The sequence below is a fragment of the Chiloscyllium punctatum genome, chromosome 8 (genome assembly GCF_047496795.1).
Source record: "Chiloscyllium punctatum isolate Juve2018m chromosome 8, sChiPun1.3, whole genome shotgun sequence".
NCBI lineage: Eukaryota > Metazoa > Chordata > Chondrichthyes > Orectolobiformes > Hemiscylliidae > Chiloscyllium > Chiloscyllium punctatum.
Genome location: NC_092746.1, coordinates 119,373,736 through 119,386,802, shown reverse-complemented (window position 1 = coordinate 119,386,802; position 13,067 = coordinate 119,373,736). Strand labels below are relative to the sequence as shown.

General features: G+C 44.9%; 1 protein-coding gene across 1 annotated transcript in view; it reads left to right on the top strand.

The window, feature by feature from the left end:
• LOC140480853 (vasoactive intestinal polypeptide receptor-like) overlaps positions 1-13,067 on the top strand; it is a 96,878-nt gene that overhangs the window by 38,010 nt on the left and 45,801 nt on the right. Inside the window, exon 6 of the mRNA XM_072576358.1 lies at positions 6,941-7,073. Coding sequence (XP_072432459.1) covers positions 6,941-7,073 — 133 coding nt within the window. The remainder of the gene's footprint in view (positions 1-6,940; positions 7,074-13,067) is intronic.

The following is a 13,067-nucleotide window of genomic DNA, read 5'->3' as shown; positions in this document are numbered from 1 at the left end:
GGTTGTGAACCTCTGAAATTCACTACCCCAGAGATTTGTGTATGCTTCATTATTTGAAGACGTTTAAAGCTAACATAGATAGATAGATAGATTCCTGGTCTCTCCAGGAGCCAAGGGGCATGAGGAGGAAATACCAAAGTGGAGTTATAGCTGAAGATCAGCCGTGATGGTATTGAGTGGGGGACCTGGCCCGAAAGACTAAATGGTCTACTTCTCCTCCTATTGCTTAAGGTGATATTTTCTTTCTTTCTTGACAAGACATTTAGAACATAGAACATAGAACAATACAGCACAGAACAGGCCCTTCGGCGCACGATGTTGTGCCGAACTTCTAACCTAGATTAAGCACCCATCCATGTACCTATCCAAATGCCGCTTAAAGGTCGCCAATGATTCTGACTCTACCACTCCCACGGGCAGTGCATTCCATGCCTCCACCACTCTCTGGGTAAAGAACCCACCCCTGACATCTCCCCTATACCTTCCACCCTTCACCTTAAATTTATGTCCCCTTGTAACACTCTGTTGTACCCGGGGAAAAAGTTTCTGACTGTCTACTCTATCTATTCCTCTGATCATCTTATAAACCTCTATCAAGTCACCCCTCATCCTTCGCCGTTCCAACGAGAAAAGGCCGAGAACTCTCAACCTATCCTCGTACGACCTACTCTCCATTCCAGGCAACATCCTGCTAAATCTTCTCTGCACCCTCTCCAAAGCTTCCACATCTTTCCTAAAGTGAGGCGACCAGAACTGCACACAGTACTCCAAATGTGGCCTAACCAAAGTCCTGTACAGCTGCAACATCACCTCACGACTCTTGAATTCAATCCCTCTGCTAATGAACGATAATACTCCATAGGCCTTCTTACAAACTCTATCCACCTGAGTGGCAACCTTCAAAGATCTATGTACATAGACCCCAAGATCCCTCTGTTCCTCCACCTGACCAAGAACCCTACCATTAACCCTGTATTCCGCATTCTTATTTGTTCTTCCAAAATGGACAACCTCACACTTGGCAGGGTTGAACTCCATCTGCCACTCCTCAGCCCAGCTCTGCATCATATCTAAGTCCCTCTGCAGCCGACAACAGCCCTCCTCACTGTCCACAACTCCACCTATCTTTGTATCATCTGCAAATTTACTGACCCACCCTTCGACTCCCTCCTCTAAGTCATTAATAAAAATTACAAACAGCAGAGGACCCAGAACTGATCCCTGCAGAACTCCACTTGTAACTGGGCTCCAGGCTGAATATTTACCATCTACCACCACTCTCTGCCTTCGACCGGTTAGCCAGTTTTCTATCCAATTGGCCAAATTTCCCTCTATCTCATGCCTCCTGACTTTCCGCATAAGCCTACCATGGGGAACCTTATCAAATGCCTTACTAAAATCCATGTACACTACATCCACTGCTCTACCCTCATCCACATGCTTGGTCACCTCCTCGAAGAATTCAATAAGGCTTGTAAGGCAAGACCAACCCTTCACAAATCCGTGCTGGCTGCCCCTAATCAAGCAGTGTCTTTCCAGATACTCGTAAATCCTATCCCTCAGTACCCTTTCCATTACTTTGCCTACCACAGAAGTAAGACTAACTGGCCTGTAATTCCCGGGTTATCCCTATTCCCTTTTTTGAACAGGGGCACAACATTCGCTACTCTCCAGTCCCCTGGTACCACCCCTGTTGCCAGTGAAGACGAGAAGATCATTGCCAACGGTACTGCAATTTCCTCTCTTGCTTCCCACATAATCCTCGGATATATCCCGTCAGGCCCGGGGGACTTGTCTATCCTCAAGTTGTTCAAAATGTCCAGCACATCTTCCTTCCTAACAGGTATCTCTTCTAGCTTAACAGTCCGTTTCACACTCTCCTCTTCAACAATACGGTCCCTCTCGTTCATAAATACTGAAGAGAAGTACTTGTTCAAGACCTCTCCTATCTCTTCCGACTCAATACACAGTCTCCCACTACTGTCCTTGATCGGACCTACCCTCGTTCTCGTCATTCTCAGGTTTCTCACATACGCATAGAATGCCTTGGGGTTATCCTTGATCAAACCCCCAAGGATTTTTCATGCCCTCTCTTAGCTCTCCTAATCCCTTTCTTCAGGTCCCTTCTGGCTATCCTGTATCCCTCCACTGCTCTGTCTGAACCCTGTTTCCTCAACCTTATGTAAGCCTCCTTCTTCCTCTTTACTAGACATTCAACCTCCCTCGTCAACCAAGGCTCCCTCACACGACCATTTCTTTCCTGCCTGATAGGTACATACATATCATGGACACGTCGTATCTGCTCTTTGAAAAAGTTCCACGTTTCCACCACATCCTTCCCTGACAGCCTATGCTCCCAACGTATGCTCCTCAAATCCTGTCTTACAGCATTGTAATTTCCCTTCCCCCAATTGTAAAATCTACCTTGTTGTGCGCACCTATCTCTCTCCATAACCAAGGTGAAAGTCACAGAATTGTGGTCACCATCACCAAAATGTTCACCCACTAACAAGCCCACCACTTGTCTCGGTTCATTACCGAGTACCAAATCCAATATGGCCTCCCCTCTGGTTGGACAATCTACATACTGCGTTAGAAAAGCTTCCTGGACACACTGCACAAACACCGCCCCATCCAATCTACTTGATCTAAAGAGCTTCCAATCAATATTTGGGAAGTTGAAGTCACCCATGACTACGACCCTGTGGCTTCTGCACCTTTCCAAAATCTGTTTCCCAATCTGTTTCTCCACATCTCTGCTGCTATTGGGGGGCCTATAGTAAACACCCAACAAGGTGACTGCACCTTTCCTATTTCTGACTTCAGCCCATACTACCTCCAGAGGCAGATCCCCCTCAAACTTCCTTTCTGCAGCCGTTATACCATTTCTAATTAGCAATGCCACCCCCCCTCCTTTTTTTACCACCCTCCCTAATCTTACTGAAACATCTGTAACCAGGAACCTCCAACAGCCATTCCTGTCCCTCATCTATCCATGCAGTTGTACAGGATATTTGGATAAGGACATGAATAGGAAAGGGTTTGGAGGGATATGGGCCAGGAACAAGCAGGTGGGCCGAGTTTAGTTTAGCATGGACTGATTAGGCCAAAGTCAAAAATTGCGGTGCTGGAAAATATAGCTGATCGGGCATATCCGAGGAGCAGGAGAGTCGACATTCGTGCTCCTCGCATGCTGCCTGACCAGTTGTGCTTTTCCAGCACCGCAATTGTTTTTGGCTGATCTCTAGCATCTGCAGGTCCTCACTGTCTCCTGATTAGACCAAAGGGTCTGTTCCCATGCAGTTTGTCTCTATAACTGTGATAAAGACTTGATGGGCTGGGGAAGCACTTTGGGAATGCGTCAGGCTGGTGCAAGGTGCTATGTAAATACAAGTCTTTCTTTTCCGATGACGCCTGGGGATGAGGGGATAGATTGGGAAACTTGGCTCCAATTTTAATCTTGAAACCTGTCCTTGTTCAGCCACAAAAGAAGAGCAACAAATAAAATTTGGTTTCTCAACAAGGACAGTTAACGGTGGGGCCCTGGGGAGTGTTATTCAACACCGAGACCTTAGGGTGCAAGTACATAGTTCTTAGAAAGTGGGGTCACAGATAGACAGGGTAATGAAGAAGGTGTTTAGCACACTTACTTTCATTGCTCAGACCATTGAATTGGGATGTCATGTTGCAGTTGTACAGGACATTAGTGAGGCCTCTACTGTGGACAGATCTGATCACTCTGATATTGGAAGGATGTTATTAAATTAGAAAGGGTGCAGAAACGATTTACGGGGATGTTGCTGTGACTAAAGGATTTTAGTTACAAGGAGAGGCTGGATAGCCTGGGACTTTTCTCCTGGAGCGTAGGAGGTTGAGGGGTGACCTTATAGAGGTTGATCCAATCATGAGGGGTATGGATAGGGTGAATAGCAAAGGTCTTTTCCCTATGATTGGGGCTGTCAAAACTACACAGCATAATTTTACAGTGAGAGGAGAAAGATTTAAAAGGGACCTGACTGGCAACATTTTCACATAGTGGTTCATACCTGGATTGAACTGCCAGAGGAAGTGGTCGATGCAGGTACAGTTACAACATTTAAAAGACATTTTGGACAGGTACATGAATAAGAAAGGTTTAGAGAGATATGGGCCAAATGTAGGGAAGTCGGACTAGTGTAGTTTGGGAAACTTGATCAGCATGGACAAGTTGGATCAAAGGGTGTATTTCTTTGCTGTATGATTCTGACTTAATGAATCAGGACTCACTCAGATGACAAATGGAAATTCTCTGCGTGCACTGAGGGGTACTACAGTTGGCTAAGGGCGAAGATTGGTAGAGTGGTTAACAGTGAAGAAGTTTGTTGTACGTTTCAGGAAGATATAGATGGGTTGTCAGATGGTATTTAATCCTGATAGGTGTGAGGTGAGGAACTTTGGAAGAAACTACAAGATGAGGGAGTATTTAATAAATGGTAGGATGTTGGGTAGCTCGGAGAAACAGAAGGATCTTGGAGTAATTATTCACAGATCAATGAAGTTGGCAGAACCTTTATTCCTGATGAAGGGCTTTTGCCCGAAACGTTGATTTCGCTGCTCGTTGGATGTTACCTGAACTGCTGTGCTCCTCCAGCACCACTAATCCAGTAGAACATATGAATAGAATAGCTAAGAAGGTATATGGGACATTTGCTTTCATCAGTCGTGGCATAGAGTATAAGAGCAAGGAGGTAATGTTGGCGTTGTACAAAGCATTGGTGTACTGGAGTGCTGTGAGCAGTTCTGGTCATCACACTATAGGAGGGATGTGATAGCACTAGAGGGGGTTATTTGGCCCCTCTAAGATATATTGCCGTTTATATGCTACACGTGATAATGGAATGTGGAACTTTGGCAATAGGCTGCAGAATGAACAGTTTAAGAGGATTAGAATTGAAACAGTGGGACATTAATGGGTGGGGGAATGAGAGAATGGTGACATCTGGGTCAGAAAGTGTTCTGGATCAGATAGTACCACCAGGGTGTTGCCTGGGATGGAGAAAGTGAGCTATAGGAAGACATTTAGATAGGTTTGGATTGTTTTCTTTGCAGCAGAGAAGGCTGAGGGAGACGTGATTGTTGTGTCTAAGATTGAAGGGTATGGACTGGGTGAATAGAGAGCAGCTTCATTGAGGGGCCAAATGCATTTGGGCAATGTAAAAATATGCAGGAAATTCAGAGAGGATTTGGGGGAAAAATGCAGGTGGTGGGAATCTGGAAAGCATAGCCTGGGAAGGTAGTGGTGGCTGGAAACTTTACAACCTTTAAAACCTATTTGGATGAATACTTCAAATATCATAACATTCAAGGATATTGGGACAAGTGCAGGAAATTAGAATTCATGCACCTTCAGTGGTAGTCATGTCTGAGCAGACTCAATAGTTTTGAATGGTGGACCAGGTTCGATGGACTGAATGGTTTACTTCTATGACTGGACTGTGACTATAGCCCAATCTATGACTATGACTGTGACTAAGAGGAAGTGAGGAGATAAAGGAAAACATTAGGTTTGGAGCTGACCCCTTTGAATAAGGACACTGACAGCCTAGACTGCCACTTGTGTCCCAGTAAAATATCCAAATGACTAATTGTTGTGCGGATTCCATGACAGGATGGGGTGTCACCCACCCACTATCGAGATGAGGAGATCACTTCAGGAGGACAATCAGTCCATCCACCAGGGGCGATATTTCGGAATGGTACGACACCCCTCTGGAGTAGCTGGGATTTGAATCCAGATCTCCTGTCCCAGCACAAGGAACATGACCAGTGCACTATGAGAGCATGAGGGGCTTTCAAACAGGGGCAACTCCATCATCCTCTGATTGGTAACCGCGAGAGCCAATCGCTGCTCTTGAGGAAAAATGGGCGAGGCTTTCGTGTTTTACTTAGAGACAGATTTTTGAATTTGGGAAGTTGGAAATCTATTTGGCTCGATGTGGGGCACAGTGTGTAACAGCCACTTGTTGGGATATTGCCTGTTCCAAGTTCTCCCTGAAAATCAGCATCATTACCACCCAACCCAGAATTATATCAAATTGCATTGGATTCTTCATGGCATTAGAAGGGGCCACTCCATCCCACTGCCACATCCCTCTGTCCTAATTTTGATTTGCTTCTTTAAATATCTACTCTGCCTGCTTTACAGCAAACTGATCTTCTACTGCTTAGCATTGTAGCTAAAAGTCCTCAGCCCAGGGCAAAACCCCTCTACGATATATTGCCGTTTTTATATGCTACACGTGATCAAGGGATGTGGAACTTTGGCAATAGGCTGCAGAACGCACAATTTAAGAGGATTGGAATTGAAAAGTGGGATGTTAATTTAGATTAGATTCCCTACAGTGTGGAAACAGGCCCTTTTGGCCCAACAAGTCCACACCGACCCTCCGAAGAGTAACCCACCCAGACCCATTCCCCTATCCCATATTTACCCTTGACTATTGTACCTAACACTATGGCAGTTTAGCATGGCCAATTCACCTGACACGCACACCTTTGGATTGTGGGAGGAAACCGGAGCACCCAGAGGAAACCCACGCAGACACAGGAAGAATGTGCAAACTCCACACAGACAGTCGCCCGAGGCAGGAATTGAACCTGGATCCCTGGTGCTGTGAGGCAGCAGTGCTAACCACTGAGCCACGTGCCGCCTCTGGGTGGGAGAATGAGACAATGGCAACAGCTGGGTCAGAAAGTGTTCTGGATCAGCTAGTACCACAATTCATCCATTGAGAAGTATTGAGGACAACAGGAAACAATCAACAGGATCCATCAATGTGTTGAAAGTAGTACAGTTATCTACCATCATTACCTCTTCTGGTAATGAGTTTTGTTATTCTTTGATTATCTACTCAATCTTGGGCCATTTATGTCACCATCACTGTTAATTTTTCTTCTGCAGGAAGTTGCACTGTACACGGAATTACATCCACATGAATTTATTTATGTCCTTCATCCTGAGAGCCATCGCTGTCTTTATCAAAGACCTTGTCTTGTTCGAAGTTGAGGAAACAGATCGTTGCTTTACGGCCTTGGTAAGTCAAGAGTAGCCAAACTCTCTCATTCATTGGCAAAGCGAACGTTTATTCCTCATCCCTAAGTACATAGAACAGTTCAGCACAGTGCAGGCCCTTCGGCCCTCAGTGTTGTGCTACTATCCTACTCTAAGATCAGACTAACCTACGTGTCCTTCATTGTACTATCTTCCATGTGCCTATCCAAGAGTTGCTTAAATGTCCCTAATGTATCTGACTACTACCACCACTGGCAGTGCATTCCATGCATCCATCTCTGACATCTCTCCTAAACCTTCCTCCAATTACCTTAAAATAATGCCTCCTTGTGGTGTAGAGTTCTGCCTTGGGGAAAAAAGTCTCTAGTTATCCACTCTATCAATGCCTCTCAACATCTTTTATACCTCTATCAAGTTGACCTCTCAAATTGGCCTTTAGGAAGTGGTGGTGACCCAGACAGTTCATGACCTTAAGGTTGACCCACAATGCCGTTAGGGAGAGAGTAACCCAGCAACACTGCAGGAACGCCAATATATTTCCAAGTCAGGATGGTGACTAGCTTGAAGGGGAACATGCAATTGGTGGTATTCCCATGTATCTCCTGCCTTTGTTCTTCTAAGTGGCAGAAGTCATGAGTTTGGAAAGTAATATCTAAGGAGACACGATGATTTTCTGCCGTGCATCTTGTAGCTGGTAAACACTGGTACTACTGAGCGCCGGTTGTGGAGGGAGTTGATGTTTGTGGATGTGGTACCAATCAATTGGGCTGCTTTGTCCTGGATGGTGTCAAGCTTCTTGAGTGGTGTTGGGGCTGTACGCAAGTGAGGAGTATTCCATTGCCCTCCTGACACATGCCTTGTAGATGGTGGACAGGGTTTAGAGTTACTCACTGCAGTATTACCAGCCTCTGGCCTACTCTTTTAGCCATTGTGTTTATGTGACAAGTCCAGTTGAGTTTCTGGTCAATGGCAACCCCCAGGATTATTAGGGGGGAGCTTCCATGATGGTAACACTATTGAATGTCAGTGGGAGATATCATTGATTGGCATTTGTGTGGCACTAATGTTAGCTGCCACTTATCATCCCAAGCCTGGATGTTGTCCTGGTCTTAATAGACCAAGACACTCACCACTTCAGTATCAGAATAATCATAAATAATACTTGTCATTAAAGCCAATTTACCACGTGTTTAAAAACAAAAAGGTCTTCTGGATGGTACCCTAATTTAAACTACTTTCAATGTATAAATACCCTGATATGACAAAGTATTACTGCAGGCTAGAAATGCCTTCTCATTGATAAATGCATGACTTCACCAATCTGACAAATCCGGGAACTAAGCTGGGGGTATGGGTCATTGATTTGTTTTTTACTAATTTATTTTTGGTCCAACGGAGATTGAAGTGATTGTGTACAAGGTTAGCAGCAGTTTGGATAAGGTAGGTATAGAAAAACTCATTCCATTAGCTGAAGATACAGGATTATGGAACCTAGATTTACAATCTAATGGATTTAAGATAGAGGAGCAAAAATTAGGCCATTTGACCCATTGAATCTGCTGTACCATCACAGAATTGTAACAGTGCAGAAGGAGTGTGTCCAATCCATCGTATCTGTTCCAGCTCTCCGAATAAGCAGTTCCCTTATTGTCATTCTCCTGCCTTCTCTCTGTAACCCTGCACGTTCTTTCTTTTCAGGTAATAGTCAGATTCCCTTTTGATTGCTTCAGTTGAACCTGCCTCCACCCTCCACTCAGGCAGAACATTCCAGACCCAAGCTACACTCTGCATAAACAACTAGGAGAAAGTGAGGACTGCAGATGCTGGAAGTCAGAGTCGAGTGTGGCGCTGGAAAAGCACAGCTGGACAGGCAGCATCCGAGGAGCAGGGAAATCGACGTTTTGGACATCAGGAATCTTTATCTCTCAGCCCCAACTCACAAGCCTCATTCCTGATGAAGGGCTTATGCCCGAAACATCGATTCTCCTGCTCTTCAGATGCTGCCTGACCTGCTGTGCTTTTCCAGCACCACACACTCAACTGCATAAGCAAGTGTCAATTTTGCTTCTTTTACTAATTACTTTAAATCTATGCCATCGTGTTCTTGTTATTTTCATGGATAGGAATAAATAAAGTCTTTTCCAAAGTGCAGCGCAAAGAGTGGACACAAAATTTCGGCTGAGAGCAACCTACTTTCTTGTAGAAGTCTAGCGTCACCTTCTTGCTCTTGTGCTCTGTCGCTATTAGTAAAGCCTAGGACACTGTGTGCATTATTAACTACTCTCTCAACCTGTCCTGCCATCTTTAGTGACTTGTATACATAGCAATCCAAGATCATGTGTTCCTGTTACCACTTCAGAATTGTAGCCTTTATTCTATATTGTCTCTTCAAATTCTTCCTCCCAAAATGAATCATTTCACATTTCTCTGTATTGAACTGCATCTGCCCCCTGTCTGCCCATCCACTTCCAACAACTTGTCTATATTGTTGTGAAAGTCCTGCATTCTCCTCCTCTCCATTCACAATACTCTCCACCAGTAAGGACTTGACTGGCTGAATGGCCTACCTCTGATAAGTAATGATTCTGTGACACGCGCTCATTCTTCTTTGTTATGGGTCAGACCGAACCCCCTCCAATGTATATTAAGGAAATGGCCTAGAGCCCAACTTTTTTTCTTATTTTTAAAGGCAAGTGTAAGGCATTGTGTTCCGGATACAATTCGATTGGTCAGACTATCAGACTTGAAACAAAGCACACTTTATTCTTAGTTTGCATTCTAACTATATAGTGTAAAAGAAAAATTGGAGTAGCTTAACTCTATTGGGAAAACTTAACGCAATAATAGAATATTTTAACTATTAAACTTCAACTATTCCAATATTGTAATTTCCTATAAACACACCCTTGGCAAAGGCAAATTCAGTAAAGTAGATTGTCACATGCAATTCTCCAATCCAGGAGGAACAATGTAAAGAGAAAACTCAAAGAGAGAGAACTCGAGTGTTTTTCTGTAGCAGGGAGAGTTGTATAGGAGCTTCCAAACCCCCAACAGCTACAGAAAGTTAAACAAAAATCCTGATCCTGTGGGAGCTCTACTGTTCATAGAACATAGAGTAATACAGCACGGAAACAGGCCCTTTGGTCCAACTTGTTTATGCTGACCAAGTTTCCCAAACTAAACTGGTCCCACGTGCCTGCATTTGGCCCATATCCCTTTTTGTAACTGTACCTGCATCTACCACTTCCTCTGGCAGTTCGTTCCACACTTGATCTACCCTCTGTGAAAAAGTTGCCCTTCAGGCCTATTTTAAATTTTTCTCCTTCACCTTAAAAATATGCCCCCTAGTTTTGAACTAAAGAAAAGGCCTTTGCTATCCGTTTTATCTATGCTCCTCATAATTTTATAAACCTCTATAAGGTCACCCCTCAACCCCCTACACTCCAGTGAAAAAAGCCTCCGCCTATCCAGCCTCTCCCGATAACTCAAACCCTCCAGTCCTAGCACAATCTTGGTAAAATCTTTTCTGAGCCCTCTCGAATTTAATAATATCATGGCTATGGCAAGCCAATCAGAATTTACACAGTAATCCCAAAGTGTGCTTATTCCAACTTCAAAAAAAATCCCAAGGCCTTAAAGCTGTTTTTTGACATTGAGCAGATGCTCAGCAACTCTGTCTCAACCTTAACACATCAAGAAAACACCACAGTGTCATAGAGGTGTACAGCACAGAAACAGATCCTTCGGTCCAACTCGTCCACACCGACCATATATCCCAACCTAATCTAGTCCCATTTGCCATCATTTGGCTCATATCCCTCCAAACCCTTCCTATTCATATACCCATCCAGATGTCTTTTAAATGTTACAATTGTACCAGCCCCCACCACTTCCTCTGGCACCTCACGCACCACCCTCTGCATGAAAAAGGTGCCCTTAAGGACCCTTTTAAATCTTTCCCCTCTCACCCTAAACCTATGCCCTCTAGTTCTGGACTCTCCTACCCTCAGGAAAAGACCTTTGTCTATTTACCCTACCCATGCCCCTCATGATCTTATAAACCTCTATAAGGTCACCCCTCAGCCTCCAACACTCTAGGGAAAATTGTCCCAGCCTGTTCATCCTCTCCCTATAGCTCAAATCCTCCAATCCTGGCAACATCCTTGTAAAAGATGTTCTGAACCCTCCCAAGAAGGGCAGCATGGTAGCTCAGTGGTTAACCCTGCTGCCTCACAACGCTAGGGACCTGGGTTCAATTCCCGCCTCGGGTGACTGTGTGGAGTTTGCACATTCTCCCCATGTCTGCATGGGTTTCCTCCAGGTGCTCCGGTTTCCTCCCACAGTCCAAAGATGTACAGGTTAGGGAATTTGCCCATAGTATATGTTAGGTGCCTTAGTTAGGGGTTAATGTAGGATAATAGGATAAGGGAATGGGCCTGGGTGGGTTGCCCTTCGGAGGATCAATGTGGACTTGTTGGGCCGAAGGGCCTGTTTCCACACTGTAGGGATTCTAAAAAAGGTTTCACAACATCCTTCCTGCAGCAGGGAGACCAAAGTTGATGAGCACTTGCAGTTCTTCGTTCGCAAGGTTAAAAACCATGAGCTAGACAGTGACATTAGACGTTAGCTAGTAGAGACAAAATGGGTTAAGTGGCCGCCTTTGGTGCTGTGAATCCTTTGATATTTTTACGATTTGGAAGTAGCATACACACGAGCGTCAAGGTGCACTGATAGAGCTCCGGTTTGAAGCCACGGGAGGGGGTGGTGTTTGGGTGGCCATGGAGATGGGGGGGGGGGTGGTGATGGTCCTGGAGACAGGAACTCCAGGCAGCAAGCAAAGGAAAAACTAAATGATTCCATTGTCGTGATTGGAATATCTCAACGGCTTTGTGCCTGGAATCTTTCATTTCTCACATCCATGTCGGTAACTGGATCCAGTGTAAATGTGCTGTGAATTGACATCTTGGCCAAAGGGGAACATTCCAAATCCAATACATTTATTCTGTTTTTCTTTCTGTGGCTAAAGAGAAAATGTGCATCTGTTAATTTTCTTAACCCTCTCATGGTGCACGGCTGGATTTACTGAGTCATGGTCTGAGTTCTTTCAATCCCGGGCAATGTTTCCCCTTAAGAAATAGGAACAGTTATAGACCATTCGGCCCCTTGAGCCTGCACAGCCATTCAGTAGGATTATGGCTGATCCGAGCATCCTCGTGTCCACTTCCCTGTATTTTCCCCACATGATGTGATAGAACATTGTACACCAGCAGCTCTGATCACCGGAGAAAATCCAGCGATCCCTTTTTTTTTGGTTATTCATTCACTGGATGGGGACGTTGTTGGCTGGACCAACCAATCCTTAATTGCCCAGAGGGCAGTTATGAGTCATCTGTGTGTCTGGAGTCACGAGCCAGACTGGGTAAAGATGGAAGTTTCCTTCCCTGCAGGATGTTAATGAACCCAAATGTTTGTTGATTTTGTTTTGACAATCATTAGACCCAAAATTCCAACTTTTTGAGTCCAAGTTCTTCCATGGCAGGATTCAAACCTGGGTTACCTGGGTCTCTGGATTAACAGTCTAGTGATAATACCACCAGGCCACTGCCTTCCCAAAGATAAAACTAGCTTGCTCCTGGCAAGCCAGGCTTCTGACTCAGCCCTACCCCAAATACTAGGGAACTTCCTCGATAATCGCCTGGACATATGCAACATTGCTCAAACCTACCATGCAGAAAGAGGCACGCTTGCCTACCAGACCTGCCTCAAAGGCAACAGCATCTTGCTTAAAGGTGCTTTTCCTCCATCTTCCCCCACCATCCGTCAGCCACACTTCTGTACTGACTTCAGAGACAAAGCAGCTAGGTGAGCTTGCATAGTTTGTAAAGTTTAAGGTATGGCAGGACAGCTCGGGAAAGTGGAATTGGCATCCTGTGGGAAGTTATGAACGCTGTCCTAGTCAAAAAAACAATCTGCAGGAGGGATTGTCAGCTGTAGAAGCCTGAGCGCTGTGTTTCAG